This window comes from Sebastes fasciatus, chromosome 16, assembly GCF_043250625.1.
Source record: "Sebastes fasciatus isolate fSebFas1 chromosome 16, fSebFas1.pri, whole genome shotgun sequence".
NCBI lineage: Eukaryota > Metazoa > Chordata > Actinopteri > Perciformes > Sebastidae > Sebastes > Sebastes fasciatus.
In genome coordinates this window covers 10767057-10781389 of record NC_133810.1, presented here as the reverse complement: position 1 = coordinate 10781389, position 14333 = coordinate 10767057, and the positions used below count along the sequence as shown (strand labels likewise).

The window sequence follows — 14333 nt, the reverse complement described above, 5'->3', positions numbered from 1 at the left end:
ATAAAACAACCCCTAGTGTATTACATGAAGATCTATTATCATTATTAGTAATCATTTTTTTATTTTATTTTGGGGGTATTTTTGTATCATTATTGATTATGATTTTATTATTTTTATTTAGTTTAGTTATTTTGGGGGTATTTATTATCATAATTAATAATCATTTTATTATTTCTATTGAATTTATTTATATATTGGGTATTTATCATCATTAGTAATAATTTTATTATTTTTATTTATTTTGGGGGCGTATTATCATCATTATTATTATTTTTAGATCTTTTATTTATTTATCAAGGGGGGTATTTATCATCATGATTAGTAATCATTTTATTATTCTTATTTTATTTATTTATTTATTTAGGGGGGTATTTATAATCATTATTAGTAATTATTTTTATTTTTTACAAACAATGTTTTGTTTTGAATTATGTAATTTTCTTTGTTAATGATGTACAATGCATATAATGTTATAAAAAAAAACAAAAAAACTATATTTGGTGAAACTTTTTGGCTCATCTTCATTTGTGACTTTTTTTCTAGCCTTTGTATTTTTAGAAACTGGGAAAAACAGACCGCAATCTTTTCCCCTCATTATCCAGAGCAGCATGGAGCAGTAGTAGTAGCGCAGTAGCACACAGTCACCAGCAGCAGTGATCCTTTGGCAACACACAGAGGATGATCAGGAGAGAGTGAAGACAAAGGCTCACATTCAACTCTTTTTTTCGGATGCTTGGATGAGCCTGATAATAAAAGAATGGCAAACTGAGGTCAAAGCTGCAGGAGGAGACACACTTCAGCTGCTTTGCACCATCTATTATAATGCTGGAAATTAATCTTTTCTCTCACTATAGTTAAAAAAAGATGAAAAGAAACCAAGTGGGTGGCTGGTCTCACATGTTTAATAACAGGAGTATGAGCCATGAAGTCGGTGTTGCTAAGCAGCTGAACGGAGCAGACTGGGCAGCTGCATCCGCCTGGGATGGTTTGGCTGCCGACCAGCTGCTGCTGAAATAAGGTTAAGGAGCCTCCGAGGATGTACTGTCAGATATTTCAATGTTGTATAACTTACAGCGAGGAGGGCTTTGTAACACGCAATGAATGTCACTGGGGTTTTCATGTCATCTGGTATGACTAAATTAAAATATGAGTTTTAAACTATCCCCCCTTGAGTTGTGTCAAAAGAGTTTTAGCTGAGGCGCTGTGCTGAAAAAGCATCTACAGTATAGACATTCTGCAGAAGAAGCTGTTTCTATTTACACATAACAAATGTGTCTTTTAGGATTATGTGTTCAGTAACTGAGAAAAATGCTGAATTTAGTATAGATCACAGAAAAAATGGCACACTTTTGTTTTCCTTTTAAAATGGTTTTAGAGGGCAGTTATTCAGCCAGTGCACACTATCACCTCTGGGAGTGACCTCTGTGTGGCTGCTGAGAGGAGGACAGATACAAGTGCTTTTATGACAGACATCCTTTGGCAGGACTGGTCCACAACGTGAAACCTGGCTCGCACCTTGTTCTCTTCTGGCTTGGCGAGGACAGTCAGGACTAAAGTGAAAAGACAGACTGTTATCCTGGACTGACCCTACTCTGTGTCCTGCATAAACCCCCCCAAAAAATATTCACTGCTTCAGTGTAGGAAGGTTTTATGATTCTCATAATATACCACAAGTCTTAAAACGGTTTCATAACACTGAGCCCTTGTATGTTTAAGCTGTTTTTATGAATGACTTTATGAAAAACTTTTAAGATACCACAGAAAATAATGACATTTGTATTGAACAATAGTACTGACCTGTGTCAGCAAAGGATGTACCAGCAGTAGTTTATGCAATTGCTATTTCTGTCCATTGAGTGAAACATGTGCAGTGCACATCAGATGGAAGAATAACCAATAGCAGCCATGGCTCAAAGCCTATTTCCCTCTTCCTGACCTGAACAAAGCAGAACCCCATTAGCAGAGACAACTGATAATACAACTACTAGACACCGACAGGAGCAGCAATATGGTGCAACACAAACAATACAATTGAATTGTTGTCAAATCAAATCCTGTTAACAAAGATACCATAGAAAAAAACATTGATAAATGATGAGAGTTCATTCTTGACCTTGGACAAGATATTTATCTCTAGTGCTGAAATGTACATTTGATTTACTGTTCCTGTACATTGCCTGGATAACCTGCTGCTGTAACACAATCATTTCCCAATTTGGGATCAATAAAGTACATCTATCTATCTATCAATCTATTCATCCCTCCCTCCCTCCCTACCTTTTGTTAACTGCTGTTTCCAATGTCAGTAATTCATTTTTAATCTCCTATCTTAAAACAACATGGATGAGAAGTCCTTAAAGTGCTCAGAAAAGTAAACAATTCCATGACAACTGAGCAACTCCATCTGCTGAGGAAGATCATATGATACGATTGACAGCTCCAGAAAAGCTACTAAAGGGACTTTGTGTTGAGACTGTTTTGTCAGACAAAATTATGATCAATCCAGGAGCTAAATAATTAATGCCAGACAATGTAATATACTGAGACATTGGTAATACAAATACGGTATAAATGAAAAATCTTCATACCGTCTTTTAATCATTTTAAACAGGATGTTTCTCCACTTTTCCCCCCAAAATGGATATAGAACATTTTAAATATGTAGTAAGTAAAGTTTTAAAAATTAAATTGTAGATATATGACAAATTAAAGGTCCCATATTATGCATTTTTTTCAGGTTCATACTTGCATTTTATGTTTCTACTATAACATGTTTACATGCTGTAATGTTCAAATCCCTTTATTTTCCTCATACTGTCTGTCTGACTATGCTGAAATGCTTAGTTTTAGCGTATTTCAGTGGAATTGCAATGGAACTGCGTTGCTAGGCAACAGCTTGGGTCCATGTTTACTTCCTGTCAGATGATGCCATTTCACATACACTGCAACCGGGAATAAACTGGGACACATTGAGAATGTTTACATTTAAAACTGTGTAATGGTCTATATGTATTGTATATTTGTGACATCACAAAGTTACAGAAATCCTGACGGCTTGTTTAAAGGCAGAGTTTCCGAATACAGCCCGTGTGTATTTCTCCATTGATTGAGCGTTTCCATCCTTTCACAGTATTTATATAGCACCTAAACCTGCTTTATAATAAAAAAGATGTGAAAATCTAACTTTTTACAATATGAGACCCTTTAAGAAATGAGAGAACTGTCTCAAATCGTCCTTAGCGGACATTATTCTTTTACTCTGAATGCAAAGTTTAGAAGGAAAGATGAAAGAAAAATATAAGGATAGTTAAAAATGCTCACCTTCAACACAAAACCCTTACCAAGCATACCTGTAATAAAGATGCAAAAAGAAGACAATTTATTCAATTATTTAAGGTCAAAGGCCATGTTTTTGTTTTATTTTTTACAGCATTACTCCTTTTTTCTGTTTCTGTAATAATCTAGACGAAAGTAGGAGGAGGAGGAGGGGTTAAATTCTCGCTGGAAGACAGACGGGGTAAATATAATAATAATAATTATAATAATAATAATAATAAAAAATCCTCTGTGAAATAAAGACAAAAAATATACATTACATTATATGATAATATTAAAAAATAATCGTTAAAAAGGAACTTACAAGTGGAATAAAAGGGGGGGGAAAGTGCATTTAAGGCAACTGCTAGTTAGCTGAGTTTGCACAGAAATAGTCTCAGTCATTCCCCTTGGTAAAGTGAATGGAGTGGGTGTCCACTATGTAATGAGATGCCTAGATACCCTAGACCTGTGAATGGAGCCAGAAGGGGGGTGCGATGGCAGATACACTAGCTCAGGTACGTAGGGAACAAGCACGGTCGACTAGTAAATATTGCAGGGACTGGGCTTGACAGGAGAGAAGTGGAGCAGGTGTTGCATTGCGTTCACTTTCTACTGTTTCATTTTGGGGAAGTGGCAAGTAGAGTTTGGTAAAAGAGGGTTGTTAGTATCAAAGACGTTTTATGTTAGTAAAAAACAGGAGAAGACAGAGAACCTGCAGTGATCTTGTGACAGAAAACTGTGTTTTTTCCGTCAAATTCAACTGATGAATTTAGCTTTTGTCCATTTTCTGTGCATCAAGGAAGTACTGATGACACAACTGTTACATTTGAATTTAATCTGACCAGATAAAGATATTTTTGCAAGGTTGTCTGAAAATATTTACAAGTTTGTTAAAAGATCATGTGACTTTAAAGGGCAGAATTGAAAGTCGCTCAGGTGAAACCAGCACCCCCTGCTGGTCAACCAGAGCAACACACTTTTGGATTCATAAATACAGTATACTGTGTGTGATAGAGGGAGGAAAAAGGAAAAAAGGGAGGCAAATATTTCGTTACTCCACATTCATATTCCAACGATTTTTTAAAGTTATAATTCTCAAGGGAATAAAGTTCATCTTTTGCAGCCGTCACCACAATAAAACAGAGCAATTTGAGTCATTTATAAACTACGTCAACTGTTCAAGCTGCTTCAGAGAGTGAAATAAAAGTGCAACTATTCACAGAAATAAAAGGGGGGAGACTACATGGAATAATTCAGACACATGTACATATCAACAAATGTATATATTACAGTACAGAACAGGGATGTTTTGATCAGTGGAAATCTTGGGACACAGTATTTGAGTGGTGGGAGCTGTAGAAAAGAAAGATAACCAGAGAGTAAAGCTCTTACAGTCTGCTGGTTTTTTGAGGAAAAAATCAAGAAGCGGTTCGACAATCTGTGGAGATCCAGGCTCTGGATCAGAAAGTGTCCGTGATCTTTTTCTTTCTCTTTTTACCTCTCTTCACTCTTATGTGTGTCCGGTGAAGTCAACCTGAGTGTCCTGTATCCCCCTTTTTAGTGTTTGTACACACCAGTAGCTCTGTCTTTTGTCGAGGTATAACCTCTGGAGAGTCCAAGCAGTCTGTGTAAGCACCATTCTGGGAGCAGCGAGGGCGGGCCAGCCGGTGACACACCATGTCCCATTAGCGTTCCTTATTATAATCTGACCTGAGACCAGCACTGGCCTCTCTGCACTCATGGGCCCTGAGTTGGCTCGCTTCTACATCACCAAGAGGTTCACGCATTCGTGAAGAACGTCCTTCCGGGTTTGGAAAGGAAAGAAGAGAAGAAGAAGAAGAAGAAGAAGAAGTTGTGGTCCGTCGGTTTGTTTGCCTCGTTGTCTGTGAGTCGTTCTGCCTGTTTAAATCCCCACTGTGGCTAAATGGTGGTGAATGACGCGTTATTATTACCCTGCATGGCAGAGAGAACATTTCCCAGGCTTTGGTTTTGGATTTGTCAAAGCATGTTTGTGTGTTTGCATCTGCATGCGTGTGTATATGCATGCGTGTCTGTGTGTGTGTGTAGGTATATGTGTGTGTGTGCATCTACTAAATGTGTGTCATCCTTGCAGCCTGTTACAGTACTCCCAGCTGTTTGGAGAGATGTCCAACATCGCTCTTAAAGAAAAACAAACGTCATCCTGGGCAGTATCCTGAGAACCCCACCCCCAATTTAAAATAAAAAACCCCAAAAGATTAAAATCTGAAGTGTGAACTTCCATGGCCAACGCACGATACATCCACCTATACTGACAGCAGTCACTGATGTTATGACGCTAGCAGCCACTGCTACGCACATTGTTCCACACTTGTCCAGAAAATAAATAACACTGCAGTCACAAACAAGATCTCCAAGCTGACACACCACCTGAGAGACAGAGAGAGAGGAGTCACAAGGAATTAGAGGAGGCAAGAGTATGGTGTGTCAAAGCAAATTTAACATACACTGCACATTTTTATAATGTTTAGAAATCACTATTGTATTTAGAGCTGCAATGATTAATCGAGTAGTTGTCAACTAATAAATTAATCAGCAACTATTTTGATAATCAATTAATCGGTTTGAGTCATTTTATTAGAAAACAAATCTAAATTCTCTGATTCCAGTTTCTTAAATATGAATATTTTCTGGTTTCTTTCCTCCTCTATGACAGTAAACTGAATATCTTTGAGTTGTGGACAAAACAAGACATTTGAGGATGCCATTTTTGGGAAACACTGATCAACATTTTTCACCATTTTCTGACATTTTATAGACCAAACAACTAATCGATTAATCGACAATGAAAATAATTCTTAGTTGCAGCCTTACTCTGATTTAATAATGAATATAAATTATGAAATGTAATCATATTGTAACTCTTTATTATTATAATACTTCAGTCAATTATGTAAAATGGTCTCCCTCTTTTGGGGTTGTATTTGATAAATTAATAATGCTTTGTTTTGTTGTTCTTACTGCACTTATTTTATTTTATTTGACGAATTATGGAGTTATCCAAAAGTTATCTAATTCCTGGCAACATGTTTAGATTGTATTTGAGCTTGGTCTACAAAAACATTTTTGCACAATGCCTCACACTCGATTAATCGAGAGAATAACCGTTAGTTGCAGTCCTAATTGTATTATTTCGGTATTTAGCAGTGTTTCAGCAAATTTGTCAGCAATCCAGACTATTTAAAGCAACTAAAAATAATGTCAAGCAAATTGGTAGAGTATATTCTTAAGTAATCCATACTGTTTTCATACTTTCCAGTCTGACTTGATGCTTATTAATAGACTTATAGCAGTTCTTTCATTTCAGTTTTTTGCCTAGACGTAACCTTGAGTAGCCCTAATGTCCATCAAAAAGTTAACAACTAGCTGGTGAACATAGTGGAGCGATTAGCAGCTAAAGCGCCAGATATGTTTCTCAGGATTTGTTGGAGACCAAACCAGAGCTAAAAGACGAAAACTAGTGTTGGACATTACAACTTTCTTTGGTGATATTACAGTATGTTGTCACAGCTTGTTGCTCTGCCCCCAAGTGGCTGAAAAACTCAAATCAACTACTGAATATTCCTGTAAGACCATTTACAAACAACGGAGACTGTATGCATCATTTTAAAAACACATGTAGAAACATGGGTTAAAAGTCAAGAGGTGACAACAAACACAAGAGAGGGAGAGAGATGGCGATGACGATGGCTCTGTTTGCTTCCTGAGTTGTCTGCTACCTGGAAACATTTCAGTAAGCAAAAATGATACGTTGATGTAAAAAAGAAAAACATGAACGATAACAGAAATGCCTGAGTGGAAAGATAAAGAAGGAATGAATATTTCTAAGTGAAGGCGAGGTGAAGCAAGTACATGTATAGGAGGGAGAGTACGCAGACCAGGGTCAAATAGCACCGAGACTTCCAGTGGTCACACTGTGATGACAAAATAAAGCATACTGTCTCAAAATGTCACCACTGTACAGTTTTTAGTTTGTTTGTATTTTCCTTTTTAAAACAACTACAGATTAAATGTTAATCTGAGAATTAAATACAGGCCAGGATAGGTATTTTGACATAATTTGTGTTGAGTTTATTGTACAATGTATACTCTACTCTCACTGGCTGATTTGCAGTATCTACAGTTCAGTTTTTTTTATTTTTTCAAAATAATAATACATTCCCTGCTTTTATTCTGAAGGTCAGAAGCCCGTATCAGGAAGTCTTAATAATGCAATAGAAATGCATCTTGACTGAGTGCTTGTCAAGGCCAATTCTGGCTCTGCAGCCGGAGTACTCCCAGCCTTTACTCTGGCAGCTGCACAAAGCCAACACACTTGCTGTGCAGTTTCTGCTTCAATGGAAAAGTATTTGACCGAGGTCCAGAAAAGAGACGGCGCTGGTGGTGGTCTGAACTTTCTACACAAAGCCCTCAGGACTCACCTCTGCTACAGGACACGCCAAAGACTTCAAGGCCAAAGGATAAAGGCAAGAGAAAAGAACAAGAACAGAAACAAAAACTGGAGAAAGAAAGAGGTGAAAAGGGACAAAGAGAGTGAGAGAATTAGAGGAACACTCAAGATATGTTAGTAACAGCAGAGACAGAAACAGAGGCTCACTGCACAGGGAAACTGGATAGTAATAATTAAGAAACCAATCTTTCTGAATATCAATTATGTTTGAACTAAATGAACTCAGTAGTATTTCATGGTTTGTGTTCAAGCTTAATTAATGTATGTATTGACCTTTTTTTCTACAGAGAGACATGAAACATGGCCTACCTTCTCCTCCAGGTCTTTAATCTGCCTCCTCTGGATTTCCGTCTTGTCTTCAAGGTCGCGAATTCTCTGCAGAGATTCAGAGAGAAAACTGTGAGGAATGTGTTTTTCCTGAGGGGTTAATTATCTCTAGCCAAGAGAGATTTCACACATACAAGTGAAACATGCAAACCTGTTTCCACACAGAGCTCTATTATCACCAGGGCTGGGTACTGTTTAAAAAATGACGGTGCCAGTACCAATACCAGTACCCTTAAAGTGACACCGATACCATTAATAGAGTGCTTCATTCGATACCCATCATGTGAAAGGAAGCGGTGTGTGTGTGTCCCACACTGAACATAAATCATTGGTTTCATTTGATTGCTGCTAGACCGCCCAGCAGGTGCGTCCTTTGTGTGCAGCAAGTGGGAGAGAAAACTATTTTTTGACCGCAGTGAAAATGCCACTAAAAACACTGCGGCCATTGTGCCTAACAGGCAAATATTAACAATGAACTCAACCGACCTGCTGCTCTGGAGTTAGTGGAAATGTTTGGATCACACAAGTCTGAAACAATCCTACGCAGCCGCTGTGTGCAATACACAGACTCTTTCTGGGTCGGGCACACTTGGGCATGCTTTGAACTCATGATGTGAATGGTACTAGAGTGAAATTGGAGCAGGAGACGAGGCAACGCTCCAATTTTTTTTTAAATCCGCTCTGCGTTCAATCCAAAATCCTTCATCGATTCATCGATTGCAGGTATTGTATGACTGGAGAAGTTTTGATACTACCTATTACTGGGTTATTTCGGTCGATACCTTAAAAGGTAACGAGTACCCAGCCCTGATTATCACACACACAGATCCATCAGCGGTACAGATGTAGACGGACCTTGTGCGCCTGGTGCAGCAGCTCCATCCTCTCCTGGAGGATCTGGCAGTCGTACTCTCGACTCTTCCTCAGCATCTGCCTCCTCAGCTTCTCCACCGCCGTCCGCAGCTCGTCCTTCTGAAGCTCATCCAGAGGCTCGCCGTACTTTATCACCTGGAGGAAGAGGACAGGCATCAGAAACAGTAGATATACCATAATGGATTTAAGGAAACACTTATCTCTGGTCCTACTGTTCTTATGTGAACACTTCTAACGTCAGCTTCAAGGAAATAAGATTCCTGGAAGATTTCTAGAAGCCATATAGGAACGTTATGTTTCCTGGAAGCCCTTATTTTATTAATTTGCATTCATAATTGCAACATCTATCAGATGGACCAAATTCTATACTTATAAAGGCTCCAAAAATCTACCTTTACTAATCGATAGAGCCCTGTCATGGCTTTATTAATACAATACTATCCAGCAGTGCTCGACCCTCCTGCCTAACTCCCACTTTTACATTCTATATACACTTAATACTATCTTTTCCCAGAGTAAATATTGTACCTGTATTTTAACCTATGCTATTATACCTTGGAGTGGACATTTTTTTTTTTGTTTATATGTGCATATATATTTTGGAGTGGTGGGTATTTCTCCCCCTTTACTGTTGTTTTGTTTTATCTTGTTTAACACTTGAATATAACGCTATATACAGCTGGGAAAATAAAGTAATTGTATGAACATGTATATATTGTGTTGTTGTTGATGTAAACTAAATAAAAGATAAGTTAAAATAAAAGAATTGCAAAGTCTCTATAATGATTTGTCAAATAATTTGCAATTAGCCATGTAAAGTAGTCATGTGGACTCCATGTTGATAGCACAGATGTTCCAGATTAGTGCGATGTGCATGGGTGCATGTCAAATTAATGATATTATTTTTGTGACGCATTTCTTTAAGATTTAAATTGATGTCTGATCTGATAAACCTCACCCCTCTAGTATTTCAGATGACATAAATGTAACCAGTACTGATGTTTTACAAGAGGTTGACATATTACAATGAGATTTATTGTGTGAAATTGACAGTGCTTTTCATAACAGTAAGTGTGTAATATGTTGTGACATGAAGCACCTTGTCCTGCTGCAGGGCGTTGTATAACGTTGCTTCCAAATCTTGGATTTGCTGTCGGAAGGAGAAAACAGGGCTGTTGTTACTTTTGATGTCGAGTCAAGTCCAGTCAAGTCAAATCTATTTCTATAGCACATTTAAAACAACCCGAGCTGGCCAAAGTGCTTTACAGAGATAGGCAGAATAAAACAGGTCAACAGAGCAGACAACAAAATCACACATATCCACAGACAGAGACCGAGATAAAATCCATGAGTAAAAGACTGTTATAAACATTATAAAAGGCCAATTGGTAATCACAATTTAAGTGCATTCAAAAGCCTTGAGCTGTGCTTTGAAAGACTCCGTAGAGGGAGCAGATCTGATGTGGTGGGGCAGTTTGTTCCACAGACTGGGGCCCGCAACTGAGAAGGCGCGGTCGCCCCTGAGCTTCCTGATTGGCCTAGGTGGGGTATAGGGAGTTAAAAGGGCAGATAGGATGGGCTGACTCCCATGTAGAGGGAGTTACAGTAGTCAAGGCGAGAGGTAATAAAAGCATGGATTACTTTTTCACAGTCTTGGAAAGATAAAAAGGGTTTTACTTTTGTTAGGCTTCATAGTTGGAAGAAGCTGCCTCCCACCACAGAGTTTATCTGTTTATCAAACTTAAAAGCAGAGTCAAAAATCATCCCAAGGTTTTTTGCGGAAGGTTTCACACAGGATGACAGTGGGCTGAGCTTTTCACACAGAAAGCTGGTGGATTCGGGAGGGGGCAAAGAGAACCACCTCAGTTTTCAGTTCATTTAACACCAGGACGTTTTGGGACATCCAGCCTTTAATGTCCCGGAGACAGTCAAACAGAGGTTGTAAAGACAAAGGGCTGGGACTTTTTAGTGGTACATGTAGCTGGGTATCATCCGCAAAACAATGGAAGGAGATGTTGTGCTTCCGAATGAGGGGTCCCAGTGGGAGCATATAAAGGGAGAAGAGGAGAGGAGCCACAACAGTAAACACAAAAATATGTACAACTTTGTATTAATTAACCTACATTACCAGCAGAATTAACCCTAACCATAACTACTACATGCATAACCCCAACCCTTCAACTAAACTTGTCATGATTGTAACCATAGTCAAGACATGAAATATAAATGATAAACTTGTGGGGACCTAAATATTCGTCCCCATATGGGAATTGAGTCTCAGCAGTCTGACCGTGAACAGATTTTGGCCCCACAAAGTGATGTATACGTGATACACAAACACATACGTACCATGTAGGCCTGGTCCAGGGCCTGTTTTCTATAGTCCAGCTCCTCTTCTAGATATCCTTTCTGTTTACAGAACATCTCCTGTACACAATAAAGCAGGTCAGAGATAGTGATAAGGGTGGAGGTAATTTTAATTTATTTAATAACTCAATTGTAACGTAACACTTTATTTAACCCTTTAAAAACAGACCTCCTGTGGCCGCCCGCCCAGAGAAGGGAGATCTTTGTTTACATGGTTCTGTTTAAATAAATGTTAAATAAAAAACATAATAGCTAGAGCATTAATTCTTTTTGCAGCAGAAAGCTAAGGCTTCTGTCTTTCTCGTCGTCACGCTGTACGCTCGTGATGACATTGTTATGTTATGTTATGTTACGTGCGGAACGTGGTGAAATGCACGGTGGCGCCCGAGTGTTGCATTCATTCTTTTTGCAGCAGAAAGGCTTCTGTCATTCGCATCATCACGTTGTACGCACGTGATGATGTCATTACTATCAACCTATCAAAACGCCTTTGCACCGATCTGCTCATATAAATTAGCACATGTCAAAAAATAAAAAATGTGCATGGTTCAAATAACTTTTGGAGTGTTAACAAATATTTTGTTCATGTTTCTACATTTAGAAATGTTTTGGATTAATATGTTATATATGTAACATGTCCGATCTATTTTTATTTATGACACAATTTCAATACTCAATAATTATCAATTATTATAGTTTATTGACTGACATAACGTTGTAGCATAATATTTGAAGACACCAAGAATCCAAGAAATGACATCACAATAAGCAAAAATACCAATGTAGGTACTGGCGGACCATTTCTATTGCAGAGTTCAAAGGGTTAAACCAATATTTTAAGACTAGGGTCTAAGTGATATGGGGGATAACAGGCCTACTGACAGCTTCAATCATATCACACTGGACCAAAGCTGCTGTTGAGCTATTAAAAATAATAAAAATGTTATACTCAAGCAGGAGGCCAAAGAGGAAATCAGAGAGGCACAACAACAGGATTGTTTTGACTCACCATCTCCATCTCCAGGTCCATCATCTTCTGGTGCAGCGATGCCTCCGTCCCCTCGATCTGTTGAATCCACTAGAGGGCAGCAAACAGCAAAACATGAGTCAGCACAGCACAAACTGTTCTGTGTGTTGAGTTTTCCATGATGTGGTTTCTAAACGTACCTTTTCTGCTAGTGACAAAACAGTGCTGGCCTGAATGATGGCCACTTGCTCTTCATTTCTTAAGTTCTATACAAAAGGGAAAAAACGTATTAATAATGTGCCTGTTTTAGCATCATATATTGATATGTTTAGTTCAATATGAATTACCCCGTTGTCTCCCAGGATATCCAGAAGTTTGATGAGATCTGGTATGCACACGTCCTGTAAAGAAAACAGAATAATCAGGAGCATACACAAAAAGGCATTTACCTTTAATGTTTACCTCTAATCAAGTCTTCCTTCCACTATAAAATTAGTTCAAAAGCATGGATCTTCACAGCTCCTCATTTGTTGTGTGGCCATAAGAATTGTGGGATCTGTCACAGGGGGATCTCTTGCTTTTATACTTTATGATTAATTAAGTCAAGTCAGTTAATTTATAGAGCACATTTAAAAACAACAGGAGTTGACCCAAAGTGCATTCTAGTAGAGGCGGATGGGTTCGGATCTGCCTCAATACATAGTTTAAGACACCGAAATGTGCATTAAAGGCAATAATGTAATACAGTAAAACCATAAAAGAGAGGTAAAAATGAAATAAGAAGACAGGAGAAATAGAATCAAACCAACAACATATTAAAATGCAGTAAGAAGATGTTAGAAATAAGCCTCTGACTGAACTAAAAGCAAGCGAAAAAGGTGAGTCTTTAAATTTTTAAATTGCCAATGGTGGAACAGGATTTAATGTGGGACGGGATCACTGTAATTAAAGCAGACGAGTCCTTCTCATTGCTTACCTTGACCCCCTCCTTCATACAGTAGATCTGCAGTGCACTGACTCCCTCAGAGAAGGGATGCATCCTCAGGTGGTTGAACGGAGGGGACCTCCTCTCACGCTCCTACGACAACACAAGTACACATTTCATGATACTGTAACTCATTACGAGTCACTCTTGACTCCATAATTAGTCCTTTTATGAAACAGTATGTTCACGTTTACTGGCTTGTTTTAGACTGTCGTCTTCAGACAGCATTTTTTCAAACAGCTTAAAATCAATGCCGACAATGACCCTGATGAAGACCTATGTCATATCCCATAAATCACTTTGATCAGTGTACTGAGCACATCTGAGCGATCAGTTCTCCTCTCTGCTCACTAGGTGGCAGCTCAGACCTTCCCAAGCTGCCGTCGGTATCTGCACTGCAGCACGATGGAGCACAAAGACCGCTGTCAGCTAATCATCAGCCTGACTGACAGACTGGTGGGCTGCCTGTCTACGTGGATGAATGGCTAACTTGATAGGATTTAAAGAAAGGGAACTCTTTGTGACTCACCTCTAGCTCCAGTATCCTAAACTCTAATAGCTCATTCTGATCTTTGGAGTCTTGTAGTTCCTGCTGCAGCCGGCTGTTCTCTGAATCCAGCTTCTCCACCTGGACAACATAGAGAGTCAGAATTAACTAGACAGGAAGAGGCAACTGTTGTCCACTACTTCAGACTGCAGCTACAGCATGTTATGTAATATGATGGAGATAAAGTGGCAATTAGATAAGTCATAACTGTAGGAAACTACCTCAAAGCTGTAAGGCTTTAAGCAACGCTAACTACCAAATGTATCACCTGTGACAGGTGTTACTAAACTGATAAAAAAAAATCATAGTTTGTCAGGCAATTATAATGATATTTTTAAATAATACCAATGCTGTGAATTGAAGAAAGTAACTTATCACGAGACAAAACAATAGTCGTGTTTCCATTCAATTGTCAAGTAAATTTTAAGCAAACTTTTGAAATGTCGCAAAAAAAGATATG

General features: G+C 38.4%; 1 protein-coding gene across 5 annotated transcripts in view; it reads right to left on the bottom strand.

Moving 5' to 3' along the window:
- The window catches only part of jakmip2 (janus kinase and microtubule interacting protein 2), a 36304-nt gene that overhangs the window by 2954 nt on the left and 19017 nt on the right, over positions 1–14333 (bottom strand). Inside the window, exons 14-25 of one of the 5 annotated variants that reach the window (XR_012590354.1) lie at positions 13856–13954; positions 13318–13419; positions 12689–12742; positions 12542–12607; positions 12384–12452; positions 11357–11434; positions 10107–10157; positions 8990–9142; positions 8117–8182; positions 7779–7855; positions 1798–3350; positions 391–1550 (exon numbers count right to left, since the gene is read on the bottom strand). Coding sequence is in view for 3 of the 5 variants with exons in the window: in XM_074611078.1 (XP_074467179.1) it covers positions 5533–5727; positions 8117–8182; positions 8990–9142; positions 10107–10157; positions 11357–11434; positions 12384–12452; positions 12542–12607; positions 12689–12742; positions 13318–13419; positions 13856–13954 (933 nt within the window). In the remaining 2 variants the exon portion in view is untranslated. Of the gene's footprint in view, positions 1–388; positions 3351–3391; positions 5728–7778; positions 7856–8116; positions 8183–8989; positions 9143–10106; positions 10158–11356; positions 11435–12383; positions 12453–12541; positions 12608–12688; positions 12743–13317; positions 13420–13855; positions 13955–14333 lie in introns of those variants that run through there. The other 4 variants (XR_012590355.1, XM_074611080.1, XM_074611079.1 and 1 more) reach the window with 4 other exon arrangements.